The following is a 16,616-nucleotide window of genomic DNA, read 5'->3' as shown; positions in this document are numbered from 1 at the left end:
TCCCAAGCCGTGCAGCTGGCTCGGCCTGTCCGGCCCGCAGCCCCTCCCCGCGGCGGCTCCCCCGCGGGCCGGCGGCCGGGGCAGCTGCTGCAGCTGGAGGTGACAGTCCAGGGCCGCGCCGGGCTCCTTCAGCCCCAGCCCCGCGGCCGCCGCCGCCTCTTCCGCCGCCGCCTTGTGGCTCGTCTGCTTGAGGGGCAGCTTCATCTTCAGCATCCTCGGCCACGGGCGGCCGCCAGCGTCCCGCGGGGCCCGGCTGCGGGGCTGGGCGCGGAGGGGAAGGGGAGGAAGGGAAAGGGGGTGGCGGCGCTCAGGCGGAGCCGCCGCTCATCGCCGCCGCGGCCCTGCCGGCGCGGGAGAGGCGCGCGCGGGGGCAACGCTCCGGTGCGTGCCGGGAAACGGGGGGGGGAGCTGGGAGGGAGGGATGGAGGGCGGGCGGGCGGCGGCTCCCGCAGCGCGTCCCCGTCCTCCTCCTCCTCCTCCTGCTGCTGCTGCCCCTATCGGCGCTGCCGACGTCAGCGCGCTGCCGACCGTTGGGCGGGGCGGCCGTTGGGGCCGTTAGGGCCGTTGTGGGGGCAGGCCGTGCGGCGCGGCTCGGGGGCTGTGTGGCGTTGCCAGGGGGGCGCTGCCTCGGGGTGCCCTGAGGGTGGGCGCTGTGAGGGGGCTGCTTCTGCCCTGCGCTGCTCCCAGACTGCGGGGAGCCCGCAGTTACGCGGTTAAAGAGCCTGAGCAATCTTGCTTCTCGCTCCGGCTCCCACACGTTTACATAAAGGCAGCGTATCTGAAAACCGAATCCCAAAGCCCATCCCATCGCGGTGAAGAATAAAATGTGGTCCGCTAATTAGAATTATGCAAAGCAGCGTCCCTAAACTGCTCACAGCAACGAAGTACGAAGGGCCGCTGCTAACCCCCCCTTATCTGTCTGTCCAGGAGCTGATTGTGCTGCCATGAAAGAGCCTATTTATTAAACAACCAAGTAAATGTCATGCAGATTGTAATAATCTCGCATGCATCGTTCAGATTTGACACAGAGCTTCAGTGTACTCTTCAATGGTGGTTACAGACTAAACCATATCCTGATTTCTTACGTACATTCAGTGAGTACATAAACTCACATACATTCTACTAAAAAAAAATAAACTTTTTGGTCGTATATGTTAGGTTTATACCTTCCTAATGGCTGCTTTGTGCTCTTCTAGTAACACAAATAGACTTGAACCCAAATCAGCGAACTCTGCTCTTTCATTACCTTTACAGACCATTGTCACTGCCATCGTGGCCTTTTCCAAGGCTTGTGCCAGCAGAAATGTAGCAGCGAGTGGGAAATTGTTCTACCGTTTTCTCCCAGATTGCTAGCAGTTTGTCATCAGTCCCAGGACCAGAAAGGTGAAGATCAGGTGTAAGAGGTCTCATGAACCCATTTATTCTTCTATTTTATCTTCCTGTGTTGTTCACTGGTTAGGGCCTGGCTGTACCGATGAATCACTCCAAATACTTACAGTTAATAGAACAGTTACCACAATATCCCAGGATAATATTTTCTTACCATTATGAAGCAATAATTCTTGTCACGATGTTAGGAATTTTCTTTTTCTTTTCTTTTTTTTTTTTTTTCCAAATAAAATCAACCATGACTATCGCAGCAGATATACCAAGCTGAAATCATGGATTTACTGAAACATGACCAGAAGCTTCTGCTCTGAATGACTGCTTCGTCTGAATAGAATTTGCAGGATCAGAATTAAAATTGTGTGGGTGTTAGAAATAACATTTCTCATATTTTAACAATATGTGATTCAAATAAAACGTGACATAGTTGCAAGCGGATGACACCATGGGGAGGGGAAAATGAATTTAGTTTTGGTGAGAGGGAAGAAAGGCGATGAGAAAGTCCGCTGAGCCTTTCTTAAGTCCACAAAGGTATGAAAAATTGCACACGCATGAGGGTGGTGGTTGCAAGTACACTCCCCAAATCCAGAAAATACTCGAGCATGTGCCTACATCCATCCCAATGTGATAGTTCCCAAGCTGATGCTGTTTCACAACTAATCTTAAGAACCTGATTAACTCATCCCCTTTGTATCTCTGCTTTTCTAATGGTTTAAACTATGATAACTGAGGAAAACAGATTTGAAATATAGGGAGAAAAAAAAAAAAAAAAAAAAAAAAGGAAAGGGAATGGTGTGAGAAGGCAAAAAGAAGATAAAGATATTCTAAGTAGGCTTAGAAGTATTTCAGTAGCTCAGGGAGTTGGCAGCAAGAAGAAACAGGACCGCGTGGAACAAGAACTGAAACTCTGAGTATCCAGAGGAAATGAAAGTGAAACTCAGGGCTGGGAATGGAAGAAGAAAGCAGCGGGGCAATGCATGAACACTGATGTGATACACTGCCCTTGAGATGCTCTAATCTGATTTTCTTAGTAGCATGTTAGAAGAGATGGGAGAAAGAATTGCAACTTCTGCGTGATGCATGCCATAGAATTGCAGGAAAACAAGGGCAAATCAGTCAAAGGAGCTACACCAGCTGGTTATGGTGCAGTACATACGGAGGGAATAGCCTAACTAGAGCAGCAAGTAAAGATCCCCGATAAAGGTTTGGAGCAGTTTTGCTCACTCATGATTTGCCATTTATCTTATGAGAGTTGGCTTTTTTTTGTTTTGTTTTGTTTTGTTTTTTTTCAGTAGTTTACCTTTTGTGAAACAGGTGATCATTACCTTTTAGTCAGGACTCTCTGGAAGAAAAAAGCCTTGAGAACACGACAATTGGAAATTCACTGAAAACAAATCAATATGTTACTACATTTAAAAAAAAAATCTTATTGCTTTAGTGGTTTTTGAATATTTGAGCTAATTTATTCTTTCTTTTGTCCTCTTTTTCAGGATGAGCTGAGCAAGCTTATATTCCTCTGTCCATAATGGGTGCGGATGGGGTCTAGTGGCTTGGAGCAAGGCAGCCTGATGGTATATGGAAGGGTTAAGGCGTCAGCATCACCTCTGAGGTTGGATCTCTCAGTCAAAAACCAAGTCAGCTGATCAAATGGCGACATTTACTTCAACATCTCCCCAAACACATAATTTGTAGCCTGATTATATTTTCAATAATGGAAAGATGCATTCAAGTGCTTGTTTTAATACTGATTTTAAAAATCTGATAACTTCCTCTTTAAGTAAATTAAAAATGGTATTGGCAGGAAGTCTTTATCATTTAAGATTAGACGTGATGGAATGATCATTTAATGGTACTTTATTGGACAGTTTTGAAAGCTAAAGCTATGCTTAAGAAATGATATATTTTCAATACACGTGTGGAATGAAGACATGCATTTTTCAGACTTAATGTAACTAGTGAAATTCAGAAGATGACCCATAGTCCTAATTTCATTTGCACCCTGTGCAGGAATAAATACACTGTTTTAAACACAGCATAAATAGTTTAAACATAGCTTTGGATTTAAAGTTACTGGAAAAGAAGTTCAGTGTAGGCTGAGGGTGTGTCCCCAGGATTAACATCATTATGAAAGCCTATTTCTAAAGTCAAAGTTGTTGGTTATTCATTTGCAAAGGTCACCTGTCCCAGGACTCTGTAGCAAGCTGGCCAATAAAAGCAATGTTACGAAACACAGTTGCAAATTTCAGTTCACCGTTCAAGGGAAGCTGAACTGAGGCTGCAACCCTTTTTTTACATAACTGTCAAAGGTGAAATTTTACTATTTTCAGCTGGATGCAGATGAGAAACGTATGAAAGACCGAAACATTACCAAGCTGCTAAGATTTCAGCTTACGTGCGAACAGAGCAGGCTGCCTACCTGCACAGGGTTCCAACCATGGTACAAATGGCAGTCTGTATTGGTTTGGTCTTCTCCGCATAAAATAGTAAATAACAGTTAACAAGAGAATTTAGGGAGAGCAAAGAATATACTGGCACTGGGATACTCGTATCATTTGGATCTTCTGGCCAGCAGTTTCTCTACACTGATAGAAATTCCACCACCACAGAGGACGGTCTGCATTATTTTGGATCACAGCAATTTAAAGTAAGAATGAATCATGCTGATGAATTATACGTTGTATCTGGAACTGGGATATGCACAGAAAGCTACTGCCTGATCTAGGCGAGAAATCACTCTGGGGAGAACAAAGTGATGGGATTTCCAAAAGCATTCAGCTTTGGGCTTTCAGATATTGCAGAGAGGCCAGTGACTGCAGGGAATTTCAGGTGAACCATTGCTGTGGGCTTTCACAACGAGCCAATGAACGTGTGCATACAGGCAATCTGTGTGCACAGTTCTGCCAACACCGGGGTTTTGCTGTCTTGGGAAGTCCTACTTAAGTTAGACCACTGGGCACAAGGCCATTCAAGCACATGCCCAAATCAGCCCCTCTTCTAGGTAGCAGTGAAGTACATCCTTAAGTGTAGGGCAGTGGAAGTTAAACACCTACACACAGAAGAAAAGACCTAGGCCACCTTAAACATCTGATTAAAGTTAATTGAAATCTGTTTTTAAATGAGGGCCTGCAGGAGGAATGTAGGTGTGGCTCCGACACGCCAGAGCCCAAGCACCAGGCCTGCCTGGAGTTAGTCATGTACATGATAATTGTGTATGCAACGAGCACCCAGGAATCAAGCTCTCCTGAGAGATTTATTGGCTAGATTATTTCATCATCTCTACATTTATGCCAGCAGGAGAAGAACAAAATCCTGCTCAGACTGTAAGGAGCTACCGTGTACACCAAACATCCTTCAGAATAAATACGGACTCAGAGGTGTGTAGAAGAAGCAGGTGAAGAAGCTTTACATCCTGACCTTTAAAATGTGCAGTCACGGTTACAGAGACCAAGTGATGCCAGCGTGAGCTGCAGAAGAGTCATGAGTCACTTGTGAAATCTCTGCTGCAGAAGGAACACGTTATCCCTGCACTCTGCTGGTAGTGCCAGTCTCTTGCTGTCTTAAGAGACCCATCTGCTGCTGCCCAAATTAGACACACAGCTCTCACCGTCACCATGCAAAGCTGTCGGTGCTCAGAGCATGGCATTCTCTGTAGCCTGAGCCTTGCCTAGTATCTTACCTACAGCAAGGGAAACCCCCTCCTGCCAAGCGTGGCTTACGTCCCATGCACGGCCTCAAGAGAGGAACGGCTGCTGTGCAACTGCCAGAGCTGATTTCTCGGCACTGAGACGCTGCAGGTCTTTGCCAGCAAGCCCAGCTGTAGGACAAAAGGAGAGAGCTTCCTTTGGGGCAGACGTTGCCATCATGAGCCAATGGATGAGATGGGGTCTGGTGAAGAACTGAGCACCTCAACTGCACAGGTCACGGTATTACCTGAGGAATTTGCTACTACTCATTTGTCCTCAGCGCTGCACACTTAGTCTGGCTCACAGCACACAACATTGCTGTTGAAAAAAACCTCAAGCTTAAGCTGACCTCAGTGCGCCATTGCTGCTTGTTTGAATCCACAGTGTATGCCTTAACCTGAAAATAACGCAGGAATGCTTACCAGAGCAGATGTTACACTGCCATTCAGTTATTTTAAAGTAGGTTGTGAAAATATGTAAAGCCAAAGAAAAAAAAGCTTTGCTTTCCCCATGCATGTCTCCTGCAATGTATGTATATGTGTTGAGATGCTCTTAGTTCAAATTACCAGTCCTTGAAAGCTTCAATATTTGCCCTTCTGGGATGTCCAGTACTTTGTTCAGGTGTGAAGCCCTGCTCCTAAAGTGGGGCTTCTCCATTTGGCAACCCTCTCGAAAATAGAACAAGCAATTGGAAATCTCTTGATGGGTAGGTGTTTCAGACTGGAGATGTTTCTCATTTTCTACTTCTGAAGAATAAGTAGGTTGCATTGAAATAGTGACATCTGTGGGAGCTTTTTAAGTCTGATATATATTTATTAGGACTTCATGGCACATATGTGGGATGGCTTACAATCTGTGATATTTGAGGAAAAGCATCACAGAAATCATTCTGGAAAAAAAAAAAAAAAAAAAAAAAACATATAAATTAAATAAAAAAAAAAAAAAAAAAAAAAACCCCAAAGGAAAAAAAAAAAAAAAAAAAAAAAGAAAAGAAAAGGAATAAATTCCTAGTCCTTCTGAAATTAATAGCCTCACTTCAGAGATCTTCAAAGGGCCAAGGCATCAAATTTGGTATTTAGTATCAAGCTCAAGAACCTCGAGCAAACCTGAAGTGGGGATCTGTTGTACAGAAAATATCTACAGCATCTATCTACAGCATATCTGGGCACTGAGCATCACCGTGGCTCCTTGGAGCTATTCTATTAAGTGCAACCCAAGGGAAGATGGATGTGTCACCAGAGCTGCCCTCAGCTCAGCCAATCTCCAGCCTTACTTGTAGCTTGAACTCACATGTAAAAGTGAGGACGCTCGTGCTTTACTTAGCAGACATTTCATGTGGTTAAAGCCCAAAGCATCTTTTTTTTTTTTTTTTTGTCCTCAGTTACAGGCTGTCCTTAATAATTGAAGACAAGTGAAGGGTCACAAAATTACCCCGTTTCACCCTGCCTCCATTTCATCCCTACCTCTAGGGATGTTTTTAACAGGATATAATTATCATCCATAATCATCTACTAACTCTTGAAAATAATAGGCTAGTCATGCCTTGCTTTCTCTAACATGTATTGAACAAGCAATCAGACTTTCAAAGAGGAATACCCTTTTTTTCTCAGGAACCTGGAAAATATTACAGGCTCTGGGAAAATAAATAAATAAATAAATAAATAAAATTGTTAAGGACATGCCTTTCAAAGGCATTAACAAATGTCCTTAGCCCAGATGATGTTTCCTTGCTGTGACCCACGTCAGATCTCTTAGTCCCCCCCCACTTCCCACCTCACTGTAACTTAAGAGCAACCCTGAAGTGGGCTTTAGAAGAGATTTGCCAGAGGACTGTAAAAGATGACTGCCAGTGGCCCACTTGGTTCTGAGGAGAGCCCAGACCCATGCTTGAAGAGGGCCGATAGCGTTTATTCAAATGCATGCCTCTGCACAGTGGTGACCAGCCCTTGCAACTCTCAGGGGCCTCCATTGACTCCTATCGCTGTACCCCTTCTGGTCCTGCCACATTGGCCAAACAAGGTTGCTTGACGTCCCTTCCCCAGAGGTCCCAAGATTGCCTGCTATCATCTGTAGAAGCCAGGCTGCCTAAAGGACAACATGGATAACGTCTGGAGTGCTTCCAAGATGGGCAGTGACGCTGTATCCAGGGCTGACCGGCTCAGGACTCGTGCAGACTAGTGTGTTTGCCTGAGGTCCTCATTCAAGGGCTTCCTTTTCTTCTGCCATACACCTGAAACATCTGCTTACCATCTGTGGTAAACTCATCCTGCCACGAATGAGCCTTCCTCTGTATTTGTGCAGCAGCCAAGGCATTGATCGAGGCCTCTAGAAAGTAATATAATACATAATAAAATACATAATTAAGAAATCCTCTCTTAGTCAGGGACACGTTTTGCTTTTTATATCTTTAATATTCCTGGTGTACTGTGAGACACTAAATGAATAACAAACTTTAATACTTTGAGTTTGCCTAAGGATGATAAAAAAGCCCTGATGATAGAAGGCTTAAATTGGAAAACGTTGTGAACATGCAGTCCACAGTGCAGCTCTCTTATCTGTCTTGACAACTGGCTTTATCACCTCCCAGAGAAAAGGTGGAAAAATCAAATTAAATGAATTACACTGTTGAAACCTTTTGTGGGATCCCTAAAAAGGCACTCCAGTTCTTTGGGAAAGGATGTTCTATACCTGGGTTTTAAATCATTTCACCAATTTAACTTTTTACCAATTTAATTACTAATCTATGTCGGAAGCTAGATGCGAGATAATTTTGCCCAATTCTTTCTTTCTCTTCCTTTCCTGTATTAAAGGCTCTCCAGGGATCACCTTTCTTCAGCTCTGAACATTCTGTTTAAATACTTCAAAAAAAACTTTGAAATGTGACCATCTAGCTTGGATATGTAGCTTAAATCCAGCATCTAATGAATTCCAAGGGCTTCCCAGCTCCCTAAATTTCTCTGAACATCACACTGGCTAATTTTAAAATTATATTGTCCTAGGAACTCGTGTTTTTAAGCACTTAGAGAGCATAGTAATGAACACGAGAGAAAAGCCAAAGAAACGTGACAGAGCCATGAATTTCAAACTCCAAGTGCCAGAGACGTGAACATCTTTTCCTTTTAAATAAGCTCACAACCATAAAAGAAAAAAAAAAAAATCTGCTGAAGCTGATTTGAGACATGCAGCCTAACAAGAGGTTTCCTCTCACTAGAGCTCTGAAAATACTTGGACTTTTTTTTTGCCATCTGCCAAGCACTTTTCAAATACTGTTTACTTAATTTTAACCCTCTCCTGAGGGACCAGTAAAAAATTACTGTGTTTTTTCCAAGGTGCAGAAATTGAAACAAACACGGTTAGACCTTGTTATTTAGGAATTTATTCCCAGCAGATGTAACCTCTTCAGCAATACTGGCTTCAGGATTGATGGTTGGAGGGAGCAAGGTGAGAGACAAGAACTGGGAGATTAGAAATTTTCAAAAGGAAGTGAACAGAGATGAAGGAAGAAGAATACGTAAACTGGAATCATACTCTGGATTGGGAACAGTTATTTAGAAGCTCTGAAAAATGCCTGGGAAATAAGGTGAAATCCATAGGCCCAGTGAGGTGAAGACGGAGCAGTGTGTTTGCTCTGGTGGAAGTGAGGGGCAAGCCACACTGCCCATGCCAGCCCCGTGTTTCACTCAGCCCATTGCCAGGGCACAAAACCATCCTTATCTCTACCTTCATTTCTCCTGTCTGCAAATGGACCTCATACATTGAGCACAGGAGGGTGTTTAATGACAGCACTGAGAAACGCGGCTGAACCTCATTGCCTCCAGCTAACCAAACGCTGACACATCACCTTCTACCATCACCACTGCAAAATGTGGGACATATTTTAGCACTGTCAGTTCTCTTGTTTTGTCTTACGTCAAAGTATTTGTTGCAGTGGATAAGTCTCAATTACGCATCTGAAGAATACATGAGCATACTACCATGCAACATCATCCAAGCATTCAGAATAGTGCTGGGTTTCTTTTGGTCATAAGACCTAGAAGGCAAGACCTAATAGCTTGCTTCCCACTGGCTTTTCTCTCCTGTGGCCACCTCAAAGCTTTAGTCTGAGAAGCATGGCGGAATTGGTCCATGGAGCACAATTAATTGTAGATTATAAATATAGCTTCAGGAACTTTGCCAAGGTGATGATATTAGGCAGCGCTCTTAGGCACTCGAGTAGTGTGATTTAACCCTAAGTAGTATCCACATTTCCATTAGAGCTGAAATATTTTGACTCAAAAAAAGTCTAGAACTATGCTTTTGAAAATTATGCTGCACTGCATTCAGTGTGAATTAGAGAGCAATGTCAAACTTGAGAAACGCTGCTTTTCATAACAAAGGTATTGTTTGAAATAAACTCTCTATCAACTCACATTGCAAAGAAGGTAGCAGAAACGGGACATTATGTTTGGAGTTCTGTATTCCTAAACTGCATTGCCTGACCCTGCCAACAGTCAGCGTGAAGATGCATTTTACTGCACCGTACCACTATAAAAAGAAGCTTGAAATGGAAGCAAAATCATTGGAACCAGTCAGAACTTCCAACAAAATGTATTTGCATTGAAAAATGTTGTTTTGCCAAAGCTCAAGTGATACGCTGGGACACATTATTTGTGATTAAATCCTTAATGGTGTCTGAAAACTGGCATTATCTTCCTACTGCCAAGCAGGCATAAGCAGAAATGGGATTTTTCAATCTTGCAATAGATGCTTCAACACAGTTCTGCTGCATAAAAATAGTTTCCAAACCTAATGCAGATTGATAATATTTCCAAACGATGGGAGAAATTCTTGTCCTGAGGCTAGCTACAAATTTTGCTCGTGTCTTCTTCAAAGTCCATTTCCATGATTAGAAGGGTGCAGAGTTGCTGTTGTATAAATGAGAGTAACTCAGAACATTGGGAATATCATCTCAAGTGAAGCTTTCATATACACCCACAGCATAAGTATTTTACAAAGTTTGCTGTCACAACCTTCTTGGCACAGAAAGTCACATCTGTAAAGGAGACCAGCATAGGTGCCATCAAGGATCAGCTAATAAAGCAAGAAACGCTGCAAGAAATAGACCTTGTCCCATCCTTCGGATGAGCATTTTACGTCAGAACTTCTGTCCTCCTTGGAAGTCCAGAAGAGCAGTAAGTTCTGAATACTGTTTATTTTACAGATGTAACATGCGTGCATATTTTGGTGGAAAATGCTGCCTATTAGCCTCATGCTGTCTAACACAAAGGAGGGGAAACGTCTCACAAAGTGCTGCCTCAGACCTCACTGGAAGAAGAAGTAGCAGAAAGGAAATCAGGTTGCAGCAGTTGCAGGAGACAGTTAAGGGGAACAGCGTGAAACAAAGCACGTGAAGTGAAGTGAATAGGTTTCAGCCATACAGAGGGAGGCTAGACAGAAAGGCTGTGAAGAGGAGAGGGCAAGGTTGAGAAGAAAGTGCAGGTCAACTACTACCTAGTGCTCAGGAAAGAGGCCTGAAGAGTGCTCCCACACTCAACCTGTCTGCATGAAAGCGCGGTCTGGGAAAACAGTGTGAGCTGCTCCAACCCCACTTTGGCATGCCTCCGCCCTGTCCTAGGTGGAAGGTTCCCACCTGGTCTTCTCCATCACCACCAGTGCTTTTCTGATCCCACTGCAAACTGGTTCAGGCAGCTGAGCATGCAAAAAAATACTGTTTTATTATTATTATTATTATTATTATTTTATGTTGATGCAAAGCAAGTGTATGGCTAAGACTGGAACTGCACTTGTTCCAGCTCCGACTTACACCAACTTAAACCATCATGAACATGTGTCGTGAATGTTTTCCAAGCCCAGCATGAAATCTGCAGGTCTGGGACAGTGTTAGTCAATTTAGAGCTATTGCTAGCTATACTCTGGAGATCTCTTCAAGGTCAAAACTAATTCTTTGCAGAGACGACCAAGCAGACATCACTGATATAAGAATAATTAAATACCACATTTCAGTTTACTTTAACTGACAATTTGTTTGGCGAAGAGCACATCTTCTGTTACACATATCTTGAACTACTCAATCTCTGTTTTCAATGTTCTTTGCTTAAATCCAAGCAAAACCAAAGTTTTTCCTGAATCCCAGCCCACCCATAATACTGAACTATCAGAGAAAAATATTTTAATTTGTGCTCCCTTTTAAGAGAAATAAACATAAGAACATAGATATATACCATATTTGTATGTGCTGGCACTCAGGGAAGTCATCCTGCTCTACTTAAAGAGCAGCAAAGGCAGAGTTGCTTGGTTTAGATAGTTAATGCATGTGTAGCCATCCTTAGAGGTACCCACTCCCTTTTGGCTGGCATCATACCTCCCCCTGCCTCCCTGTCTGAACCCCCCTTTCTACCTGTTGACTGGCAGGGACGTGGCACTGTGGTACTGCAGTGGGACTTGAGAGCAGGTGATGGGACACAAAGCCCTCGACGGTGCTCAAGTGATGTGGGTTTTGCACCAGGGACAAGGGTAAACTGAGCAGTTGGGCAGAGGTCATGGATATGTCCCATGGAGATAGAGGGTAGGAAACGCACAAGGTGTGTTTCTACAATGGTTATTAACTGGTGTAAATATAAGTGGCTACAAAGACTGCACCACTAATCCAGTAACAACACCCAGAAAGGAGACGTTCCTGCAAGACCTTAGGATATTCTGTGATTCTATGAGTTGGAAGAGACCCACAAGGATCATCAAGTCCAACCCTTGGCTCCACACAGGACCACTAAAACATAAGACCATGTGTCTAAGAGCGTTGTCCAAATGCTTCTTGAACTCCAGCAGGCTGGGTGCTGTGACCACTGCCCTGGGGAGCCTGTCCCAGTGCCCAACCACCCTCTGGGTGCAGCACCTTTCCCTAACCCCCAGCCTGACCCTCCCCTGTCCCAGCTCCATGCCGTTCCCTCGGGTCCTGTCGCTGTCCCCAGAGAGCAGAGCTCAGCGCCTGCCCCTCCGCTCCCCTCGTGAGGGAGCTGCAGGCCGCCATGAGGCCTCCCCTCAGCCTGCTCTGCTCTGAACAAACCAAGGGATTACAAACAGCAATATGGTAAAGCCCAGCACATTTTGGTCAGGTCGGCTTTTTTTTCCATCTGCTGTTGCAGACAAAAAGTTGAGGTGCTGAGAGATTGAAGTACCTTGCTCAAGCTGTAGAGGCACAACCCAAACGAGCAACTCCTAGCCCTCAGACTTCCCAACAGGCGCACCCATCTTCCCTGAAATGTCTTGAAATAGGAAGCAAGAAAAGAAAGCTACTTCAACCAAATTGTAATCTCGATTTTAAATTGGAGTAAGTAGGTAATAGGAATACAAGGAACTGGATAATGCACGTGAAAACAGTGAAGGAAGGTGACTAAAAAAGAGTGGTGGGATTAAAGTGGTGAGATGTTCTCCTACTCATTGTAGCAATTAACTGCCTGGCAGAAGTGTAAAGGAGACACATATAATGTGACATTGCACCAGCCAGATCCAGCGCTGGTAATAACATCAGCAGAAGTGCATGGGTGTGAGCTGAGAATCAGGACTGGCGGGTGGAGACCCGCTGTCCCCGCAGGGCCTGCTGCCAGAGGGTGACGCCAGCCCTGGGCAGGAGCATGGCGGGGCCTTCATCGCGCAGCCCAGGTGTCCTCACAGAATGGCAGCCCAGGCCCTGACCGGAGGAGGGCTTTGCTGTAGGCCAGGCCAGGAAAAAAATAAAATAAAATCCAGACTTGCTGGCCCATTGATAAGAGAAATGAGAGAGAAATGAGAGTTTTTTTTTTTTTTTTTTTTTTTTTCTATCTTTGAGGGAGGATCCCTGCCTGTCACTTTTAATTAGCCAAATTATGGCTGTCATTGCATTATGCAGCTCGTTAAGTACTAGGAGCCTGCCTCAGATAATATAGGGAAATTACAGAGCCAGACTTGATAAGATTCCTTCTTCCTTCTCCTAACCAGAAGGATATGATATTTCCCTGAATCAAACCTTTGTTTCATCCCAGCTCATTTTTAATCCTGCATTACATCTTTCTAATAATAACTAAGGACTTCAGTTTAGTGGTGCTATTCTCAGAAAAATAAATAAATAAATAAATAAAATCAATAGATGGACCGGCCTCTATTACCACGCATACTGACCTCTTGCTCTTATGGCCAGGATGGTCAAGTACTACATACCTTTGCCTCAAGATACCTTGCGCATATTGTCTTATTATTTTTCTATCAAAGGCATACAACCATTTACTTCTGCAATGGAAATTCCTCTCCCTTGCTAGGGTTTATGAGGTTTTGTTTATAAATGTGGCACACATCAATGTTGTAATTCTTTCCCTGCATAATGATTTATCTATCTATTGGAGACAGCTGTCAGACAGGCTCCAGTTCAAATACAGTGTGTTACAGAAACAGGCTATACCTTTCCACAATGACCATATTTTCCTTACCTTGCCAATGCTCTACGGAAATCACAGATCCAAACCTACTTAAATCATTCCTAGAAACGCACACGTTTATATGCAAAAAGCAGAGGAAAAACCATTGAATATAAGTGTTTTTTTGAATTCTGCATTAAAATCTTACTCCATCCACAAGAGTTGGTAATGGATAGCTTTCAGCTACTCTTACTCTCCCTAAGTATTTAATTACAGAAGCCTTTGGGATCTCAGGCAAGTGTGCAGGTCCTGTTGTACTCAACACAAACACAGAACAAAAGGATGGCGAGCGCAAAGCATGGGTGTAAGGCCAGATGCAATGGACAATCAATAGGTAAATACATGGAGGCAATGAAGTGATATTCATCAGTGCAAGATGTCCTGATCTCAGCACTCCCCTGGTGGCTTAGCCCTTGTCATTTCTTTTTAACAGCATCCTAAAAAGACAGCGTGCTTTAAGGTGACCAGTGAAAGCAGTTAATAAAACAGCTGCATGCATGCCTTCATGAAACCCCACCACAGTAGGAAAATTGGCATTGGAGAAAATCTGAGGTCTTTATTTAACTAGCATTTTCAAAAGTGGAGACAGCAATGTCTAGGGGACACCAGCTTGAAGAGGTCGTCCTTTTCCTAGGGACAGGAATGGTGCGGCTCCCAGCATGAGTGCAGGAGATGGCAGAAGGAGGGAGGAAGCAGTCCGAAACCAAGTCTGGGGAGGACGGCCAAGGGGGAGCAGTTGGAAGGGAGGTGGAAGATGGACAACATATGGCAATAATATTGAAGGGGGTGGGAACGAAGTGCTGTGTAATGCAAGAAAAAGAGCACAGAGGAGAGAGGTCAGGTGGTGCAGACCCTGGGGAGAAGCTCAGCTCACCCAGCACATTCCAGTCTGAAGAAAGGACAACTCACAAGATGATGGGTGCAAGGACACTGATCAAGGCTGCAGCCACGTTGCGTAAGATCAAAGAGCAATACAGCTATACCTATGAGGGGCATAGCGGCCACCCGTACCTCTGAAGCTTTGCCTGTATTCCAAATGCATTTCCAGGGTTAGCTACTAAAAACAAACATACTGTTTACTTTCTCTTTCCCCTTAGACATACCAAGTCTCCCTGGGAAAATACAGTTAACTTCTATAAAACCATAGCATGCTGTTTAGTAATTCTAGTCCCATCCAAGTCCTGCTATGCAGTTAAAAACTGGACCACGTGCTTCCTGTTAAAGCAGAACATCGTGTCCCACCTTGGAAAATACACTACATTTGAGCGTCTGCATTTAGTGGGGCAAACTAATAGGTCTGGCAGGGCAGCAAATGTGAGACCTCTAGTACATGAGGCACTTATTTACCAGTCTTGTGAATAACATACAGACCAGTCAATAAAGCACATTTCAATTTAGTTTTATCCGGGGGGTGGGGTTGGAGGGGGGGTTAAAAGAAGAGACCCAGAAGAAGAAAAAATGAAAAAGAGAGATTTTGGCTCCTGAATGTCTTCTATCCGTTTATTTTCAAAATCTGCTTTTATTTATCCTTTGGTTTCCATTGATCTCTGGCGATAAATGTGCCAGCTGAGAGAATTTAGTTTTAACAGACAATTTTTCTTCCCTCTGCCAAAAGTGATCAGGTTTCCTCTGTGAGCAGTGCTCAAGAGTCTTCAGTCAAGTTGAAATATATCTCAATTCAGAGGATTATAACCAAATTAAATACAGCTTTGCTCTCAAAGATTATTATTTTTATTTTTTTTTAGGATCTCCAGAATATATTTTCATTCCTTTTCACCCTAAGACATACAGATTTATTGTCAGCATATGGTGTTTTCTGAAATCCAGCACAAGTTTTGTACTGCACCTTCACATACTACAAACCCTCCTCCTCTTCCCTCAGCCTGCCTGTGACTTCCTTCCTCACCCTCCTCTGCCAAACACCTCCTGCTCCCCCTGCTCTCCCCTTCTGCTGCCATTTCCAGACACAAGCATTCATCCCTCAGCCTGCTGGCTCCGTCACCTTTGTGTACTCATCCCTACAGGTCCCCAGCACGGGACAGGATGAGTCCAGAAGCCTCCACAAGACCCTTAGCCTGCAGCAGGTATCACCTGGGCCCTGCAGGCTGCTGGGTTGCTGCTGCTCAGGAGGCTCCCACCTGACTGGCACAAGGTGAAAATTAGCTACTCAGGGATCTGCAAATAAATAAATAAAATAATAATAATAATAATAACATGTAAAACTGCTGCCTGAAACCACCCAGCCTCCTCCTTACTGCTGCTAGTTAATCATTTTTCCTCTTTCCTGCCCTTTTTGTTTGTTTGTTTGTTTGTTTCTTTTCCTCCTCAGCCTCTCTCAAGATATATTTGGGTATTTTCTGACTGCAAGCATCTCAGAGTAAGCTTCCTCCCATCCTAAAGCTTTGAAGCTGCCTTTTACGACATAGGAGTTAATTCAGTGGCAAATCCCAAGGAGCAACTGATTTAAACATTGTTTACTGAGGGAAAGAGCTTCTTTTAGCCTAGATTTGATGCGTCTGTGTGTAGCCATTCCCACTCACCCCCCAAAAAATCCCCATGCACTCAGTGGTTGTCACAGCCCACCACAGCGTGCCGCGTTTGCAGTGTGGGCACTGGCACTTTTCATCTGAATGCTGCGAAGGGGGAGCCCACGTACGAGAGCTCTGGCATTTGCATACCAGTACTTCTGAGTTTTCACGCTGGGGCTTCTGAATTTCCCACGTGCCTGACATATATAAAGTGTAGGTGCACGCAGGAAGGGAAACACTTGCCAAGATGTATTTCCACGTGGGCTTTCCCGGCTTTGTCTATTTTCTATCCCCTGTAGCGAAACCTCCCAGCCTGCTGAAATCAGCAGGCTTATGTTTTAGTGGGTCAAGTGGCCCAGTATACAAAGCAATGGGTAAGTTAAGCACTGATTGTGCTTCAGGAAATCAGGAATTACTTGGGGGTAATTAGCTAAACATCACCTAGTCTTTACTGAAAGGGAGTCGCTAGCTCAGACCTCAAAGGGAATGAGGACTTTGTGCAGAAGTGGCTACTTTTGCAGTTCTATTACCACTATCGCCTGGTTGGTTAATGCAATTAGTAGCATACGTCA

The 16,616-nt window shown here is 44.2% G+C and overlaps 1 protein-coding gene and 1 long non-coding RNA gene across 3 annotated transcripts in view; both read right to left on the bottom strand.

Annotated features, from left to right (window-relative positions):
• The window catches only part of ZCCHC2 (zinc finger CCHC-type containing 2), a 48,712-nt gene extending 46,962 nt beyond the window's left edge, over positions 1-1,750 (bottom strand). The window contains exon 1 of the mRNA XM_035317586.1: positions 1,616-1,750. Within this exon, the coding sequence (XP_035173477.1) occupies positions 1,616-1,629 (14 nt within the window). The 5' untranslated portion in view covers positions 1,630-1,750. The remainder of the gene's footprint in view (positions 1-1,615) is intronic.
• A 2,369-nt stretch (positions 1,751-4,119) lies between these two features.
• Positions 4,120-15,912, bottom strand: LOC118161878. 2 transcript variants are annotated; one of them, XR_004748203.1, is made up of 2 exons: positions 15,440-15,912; positions 4,120-5,958 (listed from the first exon to the last, which is right to left on the bottom strand). It is a non-coding gene; the product is annotated as an uncharacterized LOC118161878 (long non-coding RNA). The 2 variants fall into 2 exon arrangements; XR_004748204.1 differs by lacking the exon at positions 15,440-15,912 and adding an exon at positions 6,666-6,711.
• Between the last annotated feature and the right edge of the window lie 704 nt (positions 15,913-16,616).

Source organism: Oxyura jamaicensis, chromosome 2, assembly GCF_011077185.1.
Source record: "Oxyura jamaicensis isolate SHBP4307 breed ruddy duck chromosome 2, BPBGC_Ojam_1.0, whole genome shotgun sequence".
In the NCBI taxonomy this organism is placed as follows: domain Eukaryota; kingdom Metazoa; phylum Chordata; class Aves; order Anseriformes; family Anatidae; genus Oxyura; species Oxyura jamaicensis.
Note: the sequence above shows the minus strand (reverse complement) of the source record. Positions and strands in the feature narration are given on the sequence as shown.